Source organism: Danio rerio, chromosome 16 (assembly GCF_049306965.1).
Source record: "Danio rerio strain Tuebingen ecotype United States chromosome 16, GRCz12tu, whole genome shotgun sequence".
Taxonomy (NCBI): Eukaryota; Metazoa; Chordata; class Actinopteri; order Cypriniformes; family Danionidae; genus Danio; species Danio rerio.
The window spans coordinates 43,816,787-43,838,692 of record NC_133191.1 but is presented as its reverse complement, the minus strand read 5'-3'; the positions used below and the strand labels follow the sequence as shown (position 1 = coordinate 43,838,692).

Below are 21,906 nucleotides of genomic sequence, written 5' to 3'. Positions count from 1 at the left end.
TTGAGGTGATGCTATCAGAGCCTGTGTTTGGGATTAGCAGAATTAGCTTAAGTGTGTCCTCTCCTCTCCACACAGGTGAAATCAGTGAAAACTGGCTCCGTCTTCTGGGCCATCGGCTGCTGCCTCTCCTACTTTTACATGGTAAGTTTATTGAATTTAATTGATTTGGTTTTTGTGAAGTTTATTTTCATTAACGGCTTGTTGTAATATCATACTAAAGTACTTGCATAATGACATTTCATTCCAATGCATATAGTTAGTTGCTGTTCAGTGCTAATATTTTTAAGGCTCAATTGGTTTAATGAATAAAAAGATTATATTAAGTGTAAAGAGTTTTTTCCCCAGTCATTTCTTCAGTCTTAAATGATCTTTAAAAAATTATTTTAATATGAGGATTTAAAAGTCAACATTAATTATTAATTGAACCAGGCACCTAGCCAGCTTGGTGAAAGGGGTGGTTATTTTTGCCTCATTTTCTGTTTAATTATGAGATTTAAATACTGCTGTCTAAGGTTTTGCTAAAAAATTATTTTAAATTATTATTTAATAAAAATATACATCTGAAGTGTCTGTTTTGTGACAAACATTAAATATTGCATTTAAAACAATTTTGCCCTGAATAACAGCAAACAGAACATCTTTACACACCTGCAGTTTCCAACAGCATAGAAAAAAAATAATAAACTACATGGAATAAAAAATAGTCCCGCTCTAGATATTTTTAACTTAAATTACAAATGTAGATTACAAAACAAAAACACTGACTGTATCCTTTTAAACTGGAATAGGCTGTTTATAATTTTTCTTCTGTCAAATAAACATAGCAAGCTACCACAAATTGATTGCTTCACAGAAATTATGCATTGAATTTATATATATATATATATATATATATATATATATATATATATATATATATATATATATATATATATATATATATATATATATATATATATATATATATATATATATATATATATATACTTTGTTGCTTCACACCTTTTTATTGGTCTTTTATTTTCATTTCAAGAATAAGGTTCAAGAAAAAATTTTACTTGTAAAATGTTTTCTCTTGGTGAAAGATGAACTTGTGTTAGATAAGTTTGTTTTCTAGCTGCTGGATGTTGGACACATCAAAAATAATTGTTTGCATTGGCCAAAACTTATTAGCTAAAGTCACACCAAAGCTACAGCCAACAGTGCATTCCGCTTGGTCTTAAAGCCTTCTTCCATTGTTTATTTTCACAATTTATAATGGCACAGCAGTTAAAATAGGACCAATGAGCTTATGTATGGGACAAATTATGGACCTTTGACTGCAGGGGGGTTTAAAACACCCAACCAACACCCCTGGCTATGAGCCTGTGAAAATTGCTTGATATCGATGTTGAAAATGATTTTGCTTGTAATGTTTTGAATAATAATAATTTAATAACTTGTTTGGCAGTGTTTGCAATCTAAATTTATAATTTTTAAATGTCTTTTTTTGTTGCTTTTGTTGCATTCCTAAACAATGTATAAGATAAATAAAAAAACTGACCTCAAACTTTTGATGTAAAAAAACAAACTGACCACATGATAAAACTGACCTCAAACTTACAATTGTTAGCGTAAAATGTTACCAGTGTTATTCCAGCTGATAAATGATGATTCTTTTAGCTAAATCAGTCATAACGACTCAATTGAGTCACATGCAAAACTCATCAATCTCATCAGCACATTATCTGATTCAGTTGGTGCTCTTGGGGAATTATTATTTTATTCACTCACTGAACCGCAAGTCATTACTTGCTCTTATCAGCTGAATCATGAACTCGCTTTTAATGTAATGTTCATGAGACGTAAAACGGCATAATTGCTATAGAATGGTTAAATTATCCAAAGTCAAGGAACCGTAATCGTTAAAGTGGAATTGCGATCTGAACCGGAAACATTAAATTCGTATGATTCCCGTCCGTGGCGTTGGGTGTTCTGGGGCTGCTCGCACATCGCCCTTGCTCTTTTTCAACCCATTAATGTGATATGTAAAATAAATGAATAAGCAACCAGCGCCATCCATCATGCCACCCTGGTGGGGGCAGAGCGCCAGTCGGTTATGAATATCAGCCATTTCTGAAACTTGAGACTCTTCCCCTGGAGGATGGCAGCGCTCATTAATAATGGAGGTCTACAGCCCTGCCCAGCCCCCAATAGTCTCTGGCTTTCCAAATGTGTTTATAAACATAAATGATACCAGTGCAGTCTGAGCCATCTGCTCCATCGAGACCTTGGAGTCCGGTACAGTCTGACGCGTAACTGGGGGGGGCAACTTAAGAGAGGCTCTCTTGAACGGGACATCCTAAGTGACCTAGAAAAGTGCAGAGGTTCCAAAGGCTGAGTGTACTAATGGAGTTTTCTCGTAAATGTGGTGTGTAATAGAAGTGAGAGTCAGCAGGGACTGGGGCGATATGATACAACTTGGTCACGACACATTACGTTTCTTTACTTTTAGTAAAGTGTTATTCAAAAAGGTGGTATATTTCTGGTGGTATGTATCTTTTGCCCACTATATTTTCCTTTAACTACTGCCATAAAATGAATATGAATATTTTGCTTAAATAAATGTAGGTATGCAGTTGCATATATTAAATATTTACTTGGCAACTGCCAGAAATAAATTAGATTCAGCTTGCATAAATTTATTCTTTTTTTATTTTTATTTTTTATTTCAGGTAAACACAATATATTGTTTCCGCATTGCAATGTGTGCGTTACAGCTTATTTATTGTTCATTATACCAGGAACCACAGGTCCAAACACAATAAGATTTGTGGAGTCAGTGCAGCCAAAAAAAAAAAAACTCATTGGATGAACTCAATTTAACTGAGGGCAGGATTTCTGTGCAATATATTTGTTTAGCGCCAACTAAAAAAAACTATTTACACAATTAACTGCAATTGAGTTGGTCCAACATGATTTTATCAAATGACAGTTAAGGTTAATACATTTCTATTTTTATTTAACTTGAACTCAAAGGACTGATAATATCATGTATGTTTATTATGGCTGTTTCTCAATTTGCATACTTCAGCATTATTTTGTACTCGTGTAACGTCGTCATCATCAACTGCCAAAGTTCAGTTCCAAAACTCAAAACCGCAAGAAGGGAGGATGTGTGAGTTCTCAGATGTGTTCTTGATATTGAGGACACATTGTTGCAGACTTGAGCGTAAAACGCACTCGAGAAGTCCCAGAAGTCATTGTGGCTAAATGAAAGAGGGGGGGAAGCACAGTATTTTACAAAATTTTATTTTTAATGTTCAGAGATACTTATTTATTTTAGGAGTTTCTCTAAATGAAATGGTGAAAGTAAACATTACCATGAAAACCTCAAAGACACAAACACATCTTCTGAAATTCACATTAAAATTTGTTTTATTTGTATTGTGAGTATATTTGTAAGGTTTTTATGCATAGTATATGTTGTGAAAAAGGAAAAAACAATAAATCGTATGAATGCTGTAACGTTTAAATTTACCATTAAAAATGTGAAGGTCATGCGACCATCAGGAAGACCCAGGGAAAAATGCAGCATCACATTTCTCACAGGACATGTTTTCTGTTCTCGTGGTCTCATGAGTTGGTTCTCCCAAGATGACTTGGAAAGACCGCTTTCCACAAGAACGCGAATCCGTTCTTGGAATTAAGTAACAGCCTCTGTATTGTACATTTTGAAGTCTATTAGTTTCATTTGAAGTTATCCTAAATTAACTAAAAGAGACGTTTTTAGCATATTTCATGAGTTACATATACAGTTGATTGGGAATAATCTCAAAACTAATTTAAGGACAGTATTGCTCACTGAGCAAAGCAACAAACTGCATTTTTATTAATTAAGCTGCCAACACCCAATGCATGCTTGCTTCTGTAAGGTGGTAATCCAAAACGCAAACCATTACATAAAGAAGTTCGAAATCTTCAAACTATAGTGAAAATTAAACTCTTTCTATAAAGTTTAAACACCTAAGATTACTTGTATTGTAAACATTTCCCTCTCTTAATTCAATCCCACACAAAGCATGCTGGAAACTACAAATCCCCAAATCAGGTAGTTGGACCAACACTATTCCTTAGTGTTGTCCCAACGCAAAACGCTTAAGTTAACTTAGTGGTTTACTAATTTAAAGGGACTGAACATAAAACAAATAAACTGGTCAAAGAAATAACAGGAATTTTGTTTGGGCTCATTTTAAACATGTACTTTGATCAAGCAGCAGTAGTCTTTTTTTTTTTTTTTTTGAGTGTGCAGAACTGAACCACAATAGAGTGAAAGGTCGTAACTTGTATTTGCTATTAAGGCCTGTGACTGTGTGAGCATTTTTATAGTGTTTAAATCATTAGATGCACAATAAATCGTACCATTGTAATTTTAATAAAGAGTAATGCAGTGTTATTGTACATTTAATTATTCACTATCTCTACCTGAACACTGTTAGACTCCCCTGAAAACCATAAGGTGCTGTTTGTTTCACAAAATCTTTTTTTTTTTTATGTCTGTAGTTTAATTATACGCATATAATAAATTTAATGTATATAAAATTATATGTTAGTGACGTTAGTGACGTTTGGCCCATAAGCTAAATTAATGACTTTTCAAATGCTATTTAAGCCATCTGGTGACATTATATTCATATCGCAATTTATAATCGCAGAGGAAAATACCTGCTATGTTAGATTTTTTTCAATATTGTGCAGCCCTACTAACCTTAAACTAGGACTACAATGAAATGAAAAATATGCATGAATATGCAGATTTTAACAGGTTGGCTGTTGGTATTTTAAAGAAATAGTTTATCCAAAAATCTATTTATCTGATTAATTTATACCATTTAATTTGAAACATTTAATTTCAGATAGCTTTTTTAGCTTAACAATAAATGAGGTTAAGGCAAATAAGGTTACATTTAAATTTGAAATAACAATCTCTAAACCATTGTGGGATGGCGGACCAAATCATAGGTTACCATGGGCCGACATTGACCCACAAGCCCTAGTTTGGGCATCTCTGCTTTAAGGCTTTTTATAAAGAAGATTTAGATGAGGCATTTTAAGTCAAAGTATTGAATTCAATACATTTTTTGGAAGGAATCTATTATATATGGAAGCATAAAAAGTGTGCTCTGTTCTGTTTGTTGAAGTGACAAAGAGATACTCATGCACCCTGTCCTGCGGCTTTCAAGAGCTTGGAATAGAAATATTTCTCTCTTTTTGCAAGTGGCATTGGTAGCAGTGTTCTCTTTATTCATTCATAAAACAGATTATTAATATCCAATCAAAGAAGATTTCACTCAGCCCACACTGGAGCATCGACAACATGATGGTTTTGAAAGTAATGGAATTTCTTACATTAAAAACCTTCTAGATGAAGACCGAGTGAAGGCTGCTATTCGATTTGCGAGGTAAAAATGTAAATATCTGCAAAATGCAGTGTCTGACATGAAAAGTAGGCAATGCTAGTTGTGTTCCTATGAAATGCATAACACAAGTACAGTTTTTTTATACTAATGAATCCCTCCGCCTCATCCTCAGCATAACAATAAGATTTTAAATGACATTTGTTTTTAAAGGAAAGGTATGTTTAATACAAAGAGCTCTATTTTAACGGTCTAGGCGCAAAGTCTAAATCGCATGTGAAAGTATTAAGGGTGTCTCCGAATCCAATTTTGCTATTTTAAGGATGGAAAAATATGGTTGGACTAATAGGGTTGTGCTTATGCTCTTAATGAGTTATGGGTGTGTTTTAAGTAAAACGCGTATTAAACCAACCAGAATCTCATCTCCCATTCCATTTAAGAGTCAATTGCGTCACGACATGGTGCATTGGTTATTTATATTTCGGTCCTTGTAAGTGGAAAAACTCAACACTTCACTAGCAAGAAACCATCTGTAGCGCGAGGATAAAGAACAAGCCTTCATTCAGTCTCTTTACTTTTTTTACTCTTTACTCCTTTACTTTCGTGGATGAGGAAACTGTTGTATGCACTCCACTGAAAACATCCATTAGCCTTCATATCTAATTTTTTTTAACCGCTAAGATTTGTTTCACAACTATTTCTAAATTCAGTTCTAATTTCCAAATAAAGGATAAATGAACAATAATAGCAAGTTATATCCAAACACTATTCTACTATTCTTATGCCCCATATATAGTGACGCATACATCTCCAAAACCCGACTGGTGGACAAATCTAAACTTGACTATATTAAAACAAATATAAATAAGCATATAATAAATAATACTAATAAAAAACATACAAATGCATATTGTCATGAATAAACTGAAAAAAACAACAAGCCATGGAGGTAGTTTGAAAAAAAACAAAAGAAATTGTAGAAAAAAAATATTTTTGTAACATTTTATTACTTAATTGTTTTTATATGTAAATATATTTGTGTATTGCTGTACATTCTGTGTGTATTAAGCAATGTGTACGTGTTTGGACCTACATAGATATAACTAACATAACATAGATATAACTAATGTGCCAAGAATGCAACCTGGCCAACTTTTTTTTTTTTTTTTTTTTTTTTTTTTTAGACCAGTACACCCACAAGTCCACAAAGTGGCACAAATGTTATTTTCTATTTAAGCAATGTGTTTCAGAATGTGAAAATAAAAGTTGCACTGGTCTGAAAAGAACAGGAAAATCACGCCATTTACGTCTTGCGCTTTATATCGCCTAGTGCATGATAGGGCCCAAAGCGTGTGAATTCAACTTTATTTGCCTTGTTTTAATGTATTAATTAAAATATGTGGCTAAGAATTGACTGCTTGACGCCAAAGAAAATATCGAAAAGGCAAGTTAAAATCTGTAGCAACCTCCCGAAAAATAGAGAAAGAGATGCTTCTATAGTTTCATTGTGGGTTTGGTGGTCTTAAATTACTTATACATTGGTATTAGTTTTTATAGTGTTCAGTGTTATCTAGCCTCTGGCGCCTAGACTGCACCTCTGCACAAGAAGTTTGGCCATAGGAGAAATGATCATGCCCAAGTGAGCCTGGTTTCCTATAAAATGTTTTTTTTTTTCTTCTTTCATTTTCATCAATTGGTGAAGTTTGTTCCTCGCCAATGTCTCCACAGGCTTGCTTGGTCTGGGACTTGTGGAGCTGCACATCAGTGGATTTGCTCTTCAGTGTTTCAGCAGTGAAATTAAACCACACTGAACTAAACTGAACTTCAACTCTGAAAACAGGACTGACAGTTTCAGTGTGATTAGAAATAAAGATGAATTGAATTTAACTTAAAGCGACTACTTCATGCCAACCTTTAAATTACATTAAAGACTGTTGCGTAGAATGAAAAACCTCATGCAGTATGATGAGGTCAAACATTGCTATAGTTTGATGTGTGTGACATGTTTTGTGTTGCAGGTGTCTGCATGGGGAGGATACGTCTTCATCATCAACCTTATTCCTCTCCATGTTTTCGTGCTGCTCCTTATGCAGCGCTACAGCAGGAGGCTATACATTGGTGAGTCACCTGTGTCGTGTGTATGTTTGTGTGAGCGTTTCTGCTTCTTGTACGAAATACACACACACACACACACACACATCCCCGCCCACACAATCACGCCACATAGTGCTTGTTCTCCCATATAATAATGAAGCGTGAACCAGTTTTATTTTCCTATTTGCTTTTTGATTTGGACACACAAAGTTTTGCGCAGCCGTGTTCTACAAGTGCTTGATGAGTCACGAGTCCCTCTTCACATTGACAGCAACGTTTAGTTGACATTAATGTTTAATGACACTTTTTTTTCCACCCACTTCACTCTTGCCTTTCACAACCAATCCCATAAGCAGCACTGATCTGAGAATACATGGATCTTCATGTCGTGGAAAAAAGCCTTTGAATCCATACCCGCATTCTTAAACGCCAAAACAACATGTCAATTAGGACCTTCGAATAAGCTTTCTGCAAAGCGAGAAAGACACTAATACTTTTGCTTGCAGAGCAAAGAGCTGCTTTTTTATTCGTTTTTTGAAGCCTTTTATTCATCTGAAATCTGATGGGTTACATCATTCTTTTAGGGGGATGAATAATTAAAAGCGCAGTGTTTTTCTTGGAGATTCTAAGAAACCTCTCTTATAAACGAATGCGGCCTTGTGCTGCTTGGCTAATTTAGTTTAAATCTTTAGTAGCCCCTCCCTGCTGCTGCTACAAAATGCGTTACTGATGGATGCTCGGTATTAGCTCCGTTCGTCTCCATTCTGGAAAATTTTGTGCTTGCCGCAGGTCCCACTACACATTTGCTATGGCCCGACTCCACACGGAGAGTATCACTGCCACCTCTTCTAATAGATCATAGTGATTAGATTAAGTAGCACTGCTCTCAGTTTATGGGGCTGGAGCTTGGACAAAGAACAGCAGTCATGTTCAAAGATGGATGGAGGATGGTGTAAAACCGGTGGGATCTGGTTATTGCGTTTCTTGTGTCCTCCTACTGTGACATCTGCTTTGGTAACTTTAGACACCAAGATGACCTTTTTGTTTAATACTCACAAAAAGGCAAAAGCTAACTGGAAGCTGACTGGCTAGTCAATTTAATCCTGTTTACATCTGGTATAAAGGTGCACATTAGTTTATTGGATCAGGGGTCCGTTCTTCGTACCTCGCTTAAATGATCTAAGATTATTTGGCAGATGCTGGATCTTTTAATCTTGATAACTGATCTCTCGCTAATTTGGTTCTTCAAACAAGTTCGCGAATCAGATTAGAAAGTCTGGATAAACTGATCCGAGATCGCTGCGTGTGTTGTGAAGGACAGATCTATCGATCCTCGAAATCATGATCAGGAATGCAACGATTGGCTGATGGCACAGCAGCGTAATGACATCATCTGATTAATATTCAATTATCCATGTGAGCAAAATTACATCAAATTAGCTGTAAACGGCTTGTTAAATATGACACGCAATAACCTTCCACATTTGTTGTGAGCTGCAGGCTTTACACTTTCATGTGTCAAGAGTATTCATCATGTATTTCAATCCAAATCAATGTATTTAGTTCTACATTTAGAAAAGATTTTCTTTATTATAGTAGCCGTTTTTTTAATCGGTGTAAAGAATAACTGGTTGTTTACAAAAGCATTTTCATATTGGTAAAGGCGCCTGCAACTTTTGTGAAGCATCATCACTGGCATATTAATTGTCAAAACATGTTTATGACTGCATAAATGTATTATTGCTATTAAAAAAAGTCACATAATTGTGCATTTCTATTATACACAATTTGTACTTAAGCGATCTAAAAAGTTCATATCAATAAGTTTTCTCTTTGCACCAGCAGGTGGCAGTCTTTGTACTTTCATTTCGAGGGAGCAGATTGCATACGTTTTATTAATATGTATAACTTAATTTATTTTATTAATAACTATAACTTTATATATATATATAGTTAAAAAAATGAACCATTTTCCCAAGTGTATAACTACTACTGTAAGAAAATATCAGAATTGGGATCATACCATCTGTATTATCTTTTCTTGAACTAAGCCGATCTAATCCTGTTTATATGAATTGAACCTGCTCCCGATCAGGTTTGACCTAGCAGAACTGTTGCTATGACAACAGCTCTCGGATCAGCTTTGAAGAACGAAACGATCCTGGATCGTGTCAAATCGTCAATATCCAAATCCAGCTAACTGAGTTATCCACGTATGAAGAACGGACCCCAGAAGTAGACAAGGAAGAAATATTTATGTTTTCACCCAGTGTTTTACTCAGTCTCATTTGTCAGTCTTAAGGTGGCTGCATGTATAATCTTTCAATATATACAGCGGGAAAAATATGTATAAACACGTCATGTTTTTTTTTTTTCCTGGGATTAATATATCTAAAGAACGACTGGAATGTATTTAATACTTTTATATAAAGGGCTTTTCTGGTGTCATCCTGGCATATTTGTAATGTAGATGTTGGACTGAATCAGCTAATATTAATTTACAATGACGAAGTGCAGAGGGTTGCTGAAGAACTACTGAGATTTCTCTGCTGTCTGGGCTTTCTCTGCCTTTCCACACCTCCCTTTCTTCATGTGTTTAATACTTTTTCATTTTATTACATATAGCTTAATTTGTAAAGTTATTAGATTCATTTTCTTTACATACAGTATATGGATTCCTTTGGTTGTTACCAACATCCATGGAAAAGTTCACCTTTAGAAATACTTTTTCTGTGAAAAATGGTAACGTGCTCTGCTTATTTTCCCTGCTGTATATCAATATATAGATCTTTCAATAAATAAACTTATGCAGTTTATATATGAATGCAAAAGAGATAGCATTAAAGTAGGGTTCATTCGGTCATGGAAAACCTGGTGAAGTCTTGGGTTTTTGAAAAAGTCATTGAAATTGGTTTAACAAATATCGGTGTACTTAAATGTAGGTTAGTTCTCTTTGCTTCTTTTCTGTCCTTGGATAAAACATTAATAGTGCTGTGTGAGCATAATCTAAACAATTTTACATAGATATAAAAATACATTTAAACAAAATAGATTGTTGCGTGTTTTAATATGCTGTAATATATTTGAATGTGCATTGTTTTTCTTATTCTTTATCAGATATATGTAGACATTACATAAAATATTAGGTCATAAAGTTACTTAAGTCATAAAATTTGTAGTTGTAAAGTGTATGAACCATGGCAAATGATATACACTACCTGATAAAAGTCTTGTCGACAACAGAAAAACAACAAATAATAACTTGACTTCTAGTTGATCCATTTGGAAAAAGTGTCAGAAGGTAGTTTTTCTGATGAATCTGTTGAACTGCACCCCAATCATCACAAATACCGCAGACCTATTGGAACCTGTATGGTGCCCAGATTTTTACAAAAATCAGTCAATTTTGGTGAGGGAAAAATCATGGTTTGGAGATGCATTCAGTATGGGGGCTTGCGAGAGATCTGCAGAGTGGATGGCAATGTCAACAGCGTGAGGTATCAAGACATTTGTACTGCCCATTGCATTACAAACCACAGGAGAAATGTGGTTATTCATAAATATGGAAATTCTTCAGCAGGATAGCGCTCCTTATGCTCCTTAAGCAAAGAAGGTAAAAGTGCTCCAGGATTGGCCAGCCCAGTCACCAAACATGAAGATTATTGAGCATGTCTGGGGTAAGATGGAGGTGGCGTTAAAGAAGAATCAAAAGAATGTTGATGAACTCTGATAGCGCTGCAAGAACGTTTTCTTTGCCATTCTAGATGACTTTATTAATGAGTTATTTAAGTCATTGCAGAGATGTATGGATGCAGTTCTCCAAGCTCATGGGAGTCATACACAATATTCATTATTTTTCCACTGCACCATGACTTTATATTCTATATTGTACATTATTTCTGTGAAGTGGCAGGACTTTTGTCCAAGCAAAGTCAGACTTTACTGTCCTAATTAAATACTTAAAAATCAAGGCATGATAATATTTTATTTTGGTAAAATGAGCATAATCTAGATCCCTTTGCCTTTCATATAAGCCAGTTCTTATAACAAATGATCAACTAAACGTTAAGTTATTATTTGTTCCTAAAACTTTGATAGGCCACAAGACTGTTGTCAGGTAGTGTATGGCTGTAAAAATATTGCTTCAACCAAATGTACAGTATATTTTAAATTCTGTCTTGCTAGTGCAGTCCATTATGCCATACCATAATGTTTAAAAAACGACTTGACTAGACATAAGTTATTGAAACAAATTCAACCACATTAGTGTTTGAATACTATTCAAAATAACCTCTGCATTTGTGATAAAGTCAACAAGAAGGGCATACAAATACTAGGTATCAATAGTCGCTGTACAAGGTAAATAGTGCTTCAAACCAAACGCCATAAACTTCTAAGCAGGAGGTTCACTACACTACACTACACTACACTACAAGGAAGTATTGCACATTACAGGAACTATTCTGACAAGTTGGACGGCTTCTGAAGTTTTTGTAACACTTTGAAGAGATCCAGAGAGATTGTGAGCTGTCACAATATTCCCTCCTCTGATTGTTTGCCTCAGATTTGTAAGATGTCTTTCTATCACTCATGCTAATAACACAAAACCCACAAAAGTATCAAAAGAGGAACAATAGAACAGCTCCAGTCCTGGCGTGCTCCATCATTACTGTTGTGTAATGCACAGAAACAACAGAAATGAGATTTTATCCCTGGGTTCACAGTGTGGGCCTTATGTCACATTAGGGATGAAGAGGATTAAGTCCAAGTAATTCTCTATTAAAGTGCTAATGCAAAAAGGTAAATGTCTGTTCAGGTTTTCATTTCTAAATTCAGGTAGTTTTTTTTTTTTTTTTTTTTTTTTTTTAATTTGTGGTAAGCACCAGACCTTGGCCTTGTTTACAGCTGTAATTAAGATGTATTTTTCTCAATCTGATTGCAAGGTGATGACACTAAATACTGGTGTGAATAGGGGCTGAATTGTTTACAAATAGCCCACTTTGGACCACTTCCAGAGGTAATTTAAAAATGCGTATGACTGAATTGCTTTAATTATACTGATGCGCATTTGGTCAAAACTATTCAAACAGCTGCAAAAGTCTTTCCTCTTTTCCTACTGACCTTATTTCTAAACATTATTGCGCATGTAATTAAAACACTCCAGTCAGATGGGATTCTTGTTCATAACTCCCCCTCCTCAAAGTAAAGACAAAAGAGATTGATTAAATTGAGGTGTAAACAGGAATGTGTCTGTTGGCTTCTTCTAATCCAACCGATAATCTTAATCTTAACGGCAGGTGTCAACAGAATTCTAGATCATCAAAAAGACCATTTTGTGAGTCGAAACTTTGGATACAATTGGTGTGAAAGTATTTGCACCTTACTGATCTCTTTTTTTTTTTCTTTTTTTTTTCTTTTTTGTCACTTTAATATTTCAGATCATCAAACAAATTAAATTTAAGTCAAAGGTGACAGAAGTAAACACGCAGTTTTATTCATTCATTTATTCATTTTCTTTTCGGCTTATTTATTAATCAGGAGCCGCCACAGTGGAATGAACCCCCAACTTATCCAGCATTTGTTTTATGCAGTGGATGCCCTTCCAGCTGCAACCCATTACTGGGAAACATCCATACATTCACATTCTCACACATGCACTACGGACAATTTAGCTTACCCAATTCACCTATAGTGCATGTCTTTGGACTTGTGGGGGAAACCAGAGGAAACCAACATGAACATGGAGAACATCAAACTCCACACACAAATGCCAACTGACCTAGCCATTTTTCGAACCACCGACCTTCTTGTTGTGAGATAATAGCGCTACTCACTGCGGCACCTCATGCACTTTAAAAATGAAGATTTTTATTATGATGGAATAACAAAATACAAAAACTTCATAGCCCTGTGTGGTAAAAAAATGTTTCCCCCCCTAAACCTAATAACTGGTTGGGCCCAGTCTCTCTCTAATTGTGGAGTCATGAACGCTCACCTTAAAGGTCTTTGCACACTAAAGTCCGAAATTTTCATTTGCATTTTTTTTGTCATGTAAACAAACCTTGCACACTAAGTCCGATGTGTATTAATCCGTTACGAAAAAACGCGAAAGATTTCAGATTCAGTTTAAGCAGTGATGCTTCGTTCTCCTCTCTTCTCCAAAGAAGAAAAAGAGAAATATGCTACATATTGTGTTCATCCAATACTGCATAAAGAGAAAAGAAAGAACTGCGCTAGATTATCCCGAAATATAAATATGTGGAATTTTGATATTGCTCATACTTCACACATTCGCATACGTAAACAAATCCTGAACAGAGACTAGCAGTACCTGTAGACATTTTAATAGATGGTGGCTGCATCGACAAGTCGAAGAAACGAACTGAAAGCAGACCATGCTTTATTAGGTCTATGAGCAGTTGTCAAATTTATGGACACACACTAAACTGTAGTAGGTGCGTCAGTCACTGAATCCAGCAAATAGGAGTTCTCAACAGTCCACCACATTCCATCTTTATTTTATGCTCTGTAAAACATTTCCCAAAGCGCTTTTTTCGAATGCAAAAAAAGGAAACCAGAATCTGGTTAAAAAATTTTTATGATAGACGAAAGTTTCGGAGGCAGTGGGTCAATACGATTCACACAACATGAGGTCAAATACATTTTTTAACGTGCGAAAAATACAGACGTAAATTTCAGATTCAGTATGCAGTAACCTTAACTGAGGCACTGGGGCCTGCAGTTCTTGGAATGTTGTTATGGGGTCTTTTGGGACTTCTTTAATGAAATGTCACTGTGCTCTTGGGGTAATTTAGGTTGTCTGGACACTCCTGGGAAGGTTCTCCACTGTTTTATGTTTTTGCCATTTACATTTTGGCCTTCTTCACACAGGGTTATGTATGTTTGGATTTTTCCCCCCTTTCTGCATGATGTCTTTCTTTTTATCTTTATTTAAGTTAGGATTTCAGTCAGTTAAGTTAATACTTAAGTTAGATTGATGATCTGAAACATTAAAGTGTGACAAACGTGAAAAATGTAGAACAATCAAAAAGGGGGCAAATACTTTTTCACGCCACTGTAAAGGTGGTTAAAGAAACCCTTCTCCACACTTTTATTTGGTCCTTTTTTTAACATTTCTTTTGAGATTTTCTTTTTGGGTGCTATCACGAGTGAGCAAGTGTTACTTGTGTTTTTGTGTGTGAAAGGCATGGTGTGTATTGTCTCGTTATAGCATCTTGTTTTGAAGTGAAGATGGTCCAGTTTGGCTGTTAATTGAAGCTTCTGAAAGGCTGACAGCTGTAACAGTCTGTGTGTCACAAGCAGCTGTATCGCTGTCTCTCGTGAACACACATTCACACAGAGTGTGCTTTTAGCCCCCTCTTCTGACAGGCTGTCAACACCTGTCTCTCAGGTAGGGGTCTACTTTACGGAGCTGTCAGTCACTTAATGTGCAGGTGACAGACTTTTACGCTTGTCCTTCTCAGAATGACTGCTCTCCGTCACTGGCATGTCAGCATTTTCTCTACGTTTTATTTTGTATTGTATAGTATTTGTCGCTTCGGCTAATACAAAATGACAGGCACGAAATGGCATGATATTGGATTCAAAAAGGGGGAAATTTATGTACAGTTGAAGTCAAAACTATTATCCCTTCTGTGAAGTTCTTCCCAAGTGATTTTGAATGGAACAAAGACATTTTCACAGTGTTTTCTATAAAAAATTCTTCTGGAGAAAATCTTATTTGTTTTAGATTTTTCTACCATAAAGCAGTTTTTAAATATTTATTTAGGTCAATATAATTAGCCCCTTAATTTATTTTTCTGCTTTCTTTTTCTTTTTGCCTAGTTAACCAAGTTAAATTTTAGGCCTTAAATTCACAAAAATATTGTGTTGTAGGTCTTACATTTTTAACAGGTCTTAATTTTCTTTTGTCCATCTAAATCTACCCAATCTGGCCTGTCCAACACCTGTCCAATCACTAACATTCAATCTCAATAAAAGTTTTAACAAGATTATTTATTAACTCAACATACCAATATGATTTATTATCTTCCTTATTACATTTCTTTTAATGTTACCTCATGATGACCCAGCCGAGACTCGAACCAGCAACCTTCTGTAAGGCGATTGTGCTATCCACTGCGCCACCGTTCTGCCTTTTATTAGTTACATATTTGTATACACACACACACACACACACACAATATAATGCTTATTCCTGAATATTTTGCTTGACTATAAATTCCTATTGTATTTTAAATGTGTTACACCTGGTTTAGCTTGGATGTAAAAAGAGGATGAAAAATAGCTTGGATGTAGCCAAGTTCTTTTTGCCAAGTGGCTTTTAGCTTAGCTTGCTACATTTCCTAGAGGGAAGCTTTTAGTATATTTAAGCTACATTTTAAGCAGAGTAGCTAATAGCTTAGTTCACTACATTTTTCAAGTAGTCCCAGCACTGCCTCTATGGAATATATGGTTAATAGAGATAATGTGCAACATCATATTTGTCAAAAGACTGTTTACCCGCATGTAACCCCACCGGTCTGAGCAGGGGACGAGCCTGCGATACTGGAATGGGAGATGCTCTACGAGCAAGTAAAAGATAACCTCTTGAGATCTGAGGAATGTGGACTATGCGATCACAGAACTGAATATTTTGGAAGGAAAATCTGGAAGTTGAATATAAAGTATTAATTTATGAATGGACATATTCACAGCTAACATAAACAGCTATGATAAGATTCAGGACCTAAAATTACAAACTGGCAGTTCAAGTCAATAAAATGCAAGCAGTTAATTGAGTGCATTATTATTTTTTTTTTTTCAGTTAGTGCCTTTCGATAAGCTTTTTATTTCAATACTTTTGGCATTGATTTTGTTCCATAGTTTTGCAGCATGGCTAACATGGCTAATACACAGTTTAAAGATCTGAGACAGGCATTCTAGCACAATATCTTAGCAACTTTTTTTTTTTTTTTTCCCCTCTCCAAGAGTTCACACTTAGCTAATGAAACGTTGGCTGGCTAGGTGAGGACTAGAACCAGAGGCGTTCTTGCTGTGAGGCAACAGTGCTAACCACTGGGCCACCATTCCACCTATCTAGGAAAGGAGGAGTAGGGGTGGAAGAGGGGATTCTTGAAAACAAAGATGGCTGTTATATGGAACTTAGGGTATTTAGAGTGGCTTAGAAATCATCTAATTGGTGAATCATAAATTGAATAATGCGGGACTGGCTGCAAGCAATCATAAGCACAGGATCCTCTCGAAATTAGTTTATAAATGAACTTCACTTAAAATACACCTTTCTTTTCCTAAGCCTGTGTTTATTCTAAAATAAGATAAATCTGTCTGCAAGGGTCTTTAAAAAAATGAGAACAATGAAGACCGTCAAACTGAAGGGTTGTTCTCGTAAAATAGTGCTAAAAATTGGACACTTCATCCTTTGGAATGGATGTCCAATAATGTGGTGGACACTTCTCCCAAGATTCTTTGCACGCGTTTAATTTGCTATGCAGAAGTTTTTAGGTCTCCTATACCCTTAATCTCATCAAGAGCTCACCCTGGAGGGTAATTTTGGCTTGAGGATGAGCTCTTCAACATGCACACTATGGCTGCGTTCCATTCTGAAGGGGATTTTTTTTGTCTTGTCCTGTTGTTTAGCTGTTTTACTTGACTGCTCTTGCATTGTTGGGACAGGAGCCCAGATTAGACTGCATTCAGGGACATCCGAGGCCCCTCGTCTGCTTTCACAACCTCGTTCTGCTACTGGCAGACCCACATACAGCACCACTGTTACCATCGGACAAATGTAAATTTGGTATGAAACGAGTGTGAATTGAATAGCTCTTTTTCATTTGAAGTCACACTTTGCAAATTGTGGTGGTGTTTTAGAGAGAGTCCTTTTTCATTTATTTACTCTGAGCTTTTTATCCAGAGCAATTTGTAAATGGGGGAAAATGCTACAGCAATTAATCATAAGGAACTAACAATATTAAGAGTGCCTTGATGCAGAATTTTAAGCATTCGCACCAGGAGAGTGCAAAGTGGATTTTCATTTTGTTTAACCTGCAATGATTTTAACCTAAATGTGACACTGCAGTTCAGATGCTTAGCAAGAGTTCATTTATTTAAACTGTAATAAAATCTACAAAGTAGGGCTGCACAATAGTTCACAAGCCACTTTATTAGGTACACCCCTTTTGCCTTCAGAACTGCCTTAATCCTTTGTGGCATAGATTCAACAAGGTACTACATATATTCCTTAGAGATTTTGGTCCATATTGGCATGATAGCATCACACAGTTGCTGCAGATTTGTCGGCTGCACATCCACAATGCAAATCTCCCATTCCACCACATCCCAAAGGTGCTCTATTGGATTGAGTTCTGGTGACTGTGGAGGCCATTTGAGTACAATGAACTGATTTTCACGTTCAAGAAACCAGTCTAAGATGATTTGTGCTTTATGACATGCTGCGTTATCCTGCTGGAAGTAGCCATCAGAAGATGGGTACACTGGTCATAAAGGGATGGACATGGTCAGCAACAATATTTAGGTAGGGTGTGACCTTGACACGATGCTCAATTGGTACTAATTGGCCTAAAGTGTGCCAAGAAACTTCCCCCACACCAATACACCACTACCTGCCTGAACCGTTGATACAAGGCAGGATGGATCCAAGGTATTTGTTATATATTATTTGAGATTCACTCCTCTAAAAATAACCTTAATTAAACTTAAATTAAGAATTTTTTTCAAATAAAGGCGTGTTCATATCGTAGAAATACAAAGTATCACAATGACAGAGTTTTCCAATATTGTGCAGCCCTAATACAAAGCATTCAAAGAGAAATGCGTTACTGCAAAGCTAAATTACGGAATTGCAGTCATTTACTTCATTCTTCATGACACATGATAATTCAGGAATCATTTTAATTTGCTGCTTGAGGAACATTTTTTTAATCGATTTTGTACTGCTGCTGTGATGTGTAGAGTGAAATGTATTCTTGGTCAATATCCTTTGATAAATGCAATTTCACAAGACCTGCATTTATTTGAAGTAATTATTTTTGTAGCAGTGAACTAAATGACTTATGTCACTTTTGACAAGTGATGGATCCTTGTTTCTTGCTCAAAAGTAATAAAAGTGCAATAGGCAATCTTGGAAAATGCTAATGTTAACCTGATAGCACTGAAAGCCTCCATCCCTCCCTGCATATCACCATTCAAAGCCAAACCTCTTGAATGCATGTAAGTGTACCAGTCAACTTTACATAACATTAACTAAGGAGAAACAGTTATAGTGTAGTTGTTGGATGTAACTATTCACCTGTTTCACGATTCAATATGATTCACAACACTATGAAACTTGCGATACAATTAAGTTACAATTTTCTTTTTTTACAAAATGATTTGAAACAAATTAAAGGTAATAGCCCTTTCAATCTTAAATGCTGCACATTTTTTTTTTCAAAATAATATACTTTGCTATAACTCAATTGCTATTTTAAAAACAAATTCCAAAAAAGTAAATAAATAAATAATAATACAAACTAAAGAAGACTCATTATTATAAACAAACTAACTTTGTGCTGAAAATTTATTTATTTTAAAGAATTACCAGCATATCTATGTTTTCAGGCATAAACTGAGGTCTTTGCACATTTACAATGTCCCCTGCTGAAAAAAAAATTTGCTGGGGACTGAGATGGCTGGTGTGGAGAGGAAAGTCTTTCCTAAACCAGAGAGCAGTGTGTAGAGAGGTGGTCAATAGCCCCTTTGATCCAGGGGACTGGCCACTGGCATAAAAAAAAAAAACTGATTACAAAATTACTAGTTCTATATTAGGATAAAGACAGGAGTTAAACATAAATGTGAAGGTGAATAATTCAACTTAACTGAACTTCATCTCTGAAATCTGGACTTGACTAGAACTATGTTAAGCTGCTACATTGTAAAACATCTACATTGTAAAAGTACTATAGAAATAAACATGAATTGAATTGAATAATTAATATTACTCGTAATTAATTAGTATGTGACCAGGTGATACACTTAAGAGAAGATTTTTAAATATGCAATAATAAAAAGCAAATTATTAAACTAAGCACACACTAATTTGAAAAGGAAAGAAAAAACAATCTAATACCTGGTTCTGTAATAGCACAACTTTCTCTTCACACTTTCGCTATGAAAACACTGATGCACCATGTGATCTCCGTAGCACTCGTCATAGCAAGCGGAGCTGCAAATCATCCGGTCTTCTTGGTTTGGTTTTTTTTATGCGTACAAACGACTGTGACAGTAGTTTTTCCCTGTGCTGATGGTTTATGTGCATCATATTCGTTGTTCTGTTAGTACGTCAACGTCTTTTCGTTGTATTTGCACACAGTTTGTGTTATGTCTGGTGCACTTCACTACTATCATTTTAGTCTGCTGCCCCACCTCTTGTTCGCTGCTGATGTGCAGGTAAAGCGAGTTTGTGCCTGTAAACACAGCGATCCCTCCGTTCAAAACATATAACGATTTGTGCTATATCTCTAACGGTTTGAATCATCGCATTTAACTTCGCAATGTTTTTGGGCAGCAAATGTGACCGGATACACGTTAATATCCCCTGCTTTATGGATTTCAGTTTTGTTAATGTACAAAATAATCCTGATTTAACGTCCTCAAACCGAGATTGAAGCGCCTTCTTTGATAATTGTACTAACATGTGGCTGCGAGGATAAAGACTATTTAAATAAATTTTAAACTTGTAAACTCTTGTAAAAATTCTTAATCGCATTTGATGGTGATTGATGATCACAGAGAGCTGAACAGATCTTTTAAACCCAGTTGCTTTGCGCACGTCCTGTCGTGTTGATATGATTATACACGTGACTACGAAGACATGGTTATACCAGGCTGTCAATCAAATCAGTGGGTTGGGAAACTGCACTCCTACATGTTGCGGTGGACCTTAAAATGGGAGGGATTTGTATCTTATTATAATGTCTGGAAATTTAAAGAGACTCATCACCCAGATATGACTGTGGACACACTATACCTGCACACTGTCCAAGCCGTCCAAACAGCTTACAATAAATGATTTGCATCCTAGAAGCCCTTTGATTGCGATCAGGATGTAAAGAGGCTTTCATCTAGCAAAACGTATTTCTGAAGACAATCACCTATTTAGACCTTTGATTTTAAAACTTGATTTGTAGCGTAATAATGAAGGAACACAAGCTTTTTTATCAAAGAGATAAAGGACAGGTCAACTAAAAATAAAATGCTGTCGTTTTTCCTTTGCTTCATGTTGTTCTAGGCCAACATGACTTACTTCCACAGAACACAGAAGTTATTTTGAAGAATTGTGTTAGTCTCTTTATTCCCCGTAGTTCCAGTGAATGAAGGCTGAGGCATTCTGAAGACACCAGAAACACAATAAAAGCTGACTGATGCTCTCTATTCCAACTATTTTAAAGCCATACGATAGCTTTATACGAGGAACAGGCCAAGTCATTATTCTTTTTTTCAGGGAACCTAGAATAAAGTGCACAAGCAAGTCATGTAGACCACTTTCAAGATTGTTTTATGGGGCTTTTGTGTACTGTGCATTTTTTTCTTTTGGAAATTGGAACATTTTGTCTTCAATTACTCCTTTTGTATTCCTCTGAAGGCAGTAAGTCATACAACGTTTGAATGTAAAGGCAGGAATTTTCATTTTTGGGTGAACCATCTCTGAAAGAGCTGTCTTCATCCATTTGTCCTCCGCTGTTTTGAAATGCTCACAGTTGCCATCTGTGCACACCAAGTTTGACAGTTCTGCTAGTCTTCTTTGCTACTCTCCTCATTTTTGCTCTTCTTTTTTTCTTCTCAGCCTACAGCACCTTTTATATAGTGGGATTGGTGCTGTCCATGCAGATCCCCTTTGTTGGTTTCCAGCCCATCCGGACGAGTGAACACATGGCTGCTGCAGGTAAGACTGGTTTAACGCCATTCCTCATCAACTGTTGCTCTTTTACATTGATTTATAGAGCTGTTCTCTCAGCGCGAATCCATCTGGGAGATTGTTTACGCGACAACAGATCAGCAGCTGGAGTTCATGAGTGTTGGGAAAATGTGAGAAGCAGTTAAGTACGTGGGTTAATGGTGCATGTATTTGTGTTTGCAGGTGTATTCGCATTGCTTCAGGCTTACGCTTTCCTGCAGTATCTGAAGGACAGACTCACCAGACAGGAGTTCCAGACACTGTTCTTTCTAGGCGTTTCTCTGGCTGCGGGGGTGGTTTTCCTTACGGTTATTTATCTTACGTACACAGGTGAGTGCAAAAAGACAGTTGAAGAGTTACTTGTTGATAACCTTGGGACTACAACAATATATACAGTTGAAGTCAAAATTATTAGCCCTACTTTTTCTTCTCTTTTTTCCA

At 35.9% G+C, this 21,906-nt stretch overlaps 1 protein-coding gene across 3 annotated transcripts in view; it reads left to right on the top strand.

Moving 5' to 3' along the window:
- Positions 1 to 21,906, top strand: part of stt3b (STT3 oligosaccharyltransferase complex catalytic subunit B) — a 98,141-nt gene that overhangs the window by 47,526 nt on the left and 28,709 nt on the right. For 2 of the 3 annotated variants that reach the window (XR_012391344.1, NM_001328161.1), the window contains 4 exon segments: positions 76 to 141; positions 7,415 to 7,514; positions 21,355 to 21,453; positions 21,649 to 21,795. Coding sequence is in view for 2 of the 3 variants with exons in the window: in NM_001328161.1 (NP_001315090.1) it covers positions 76 to 141; positions 7,415 to 7,514; positions 21,355 to 21,453; positions 21,649 to 21,795 (412 nt within the window). In the remaining variant the exon portion in view is untranslated. 3 annotated transcript variants of the gene reach the window in all.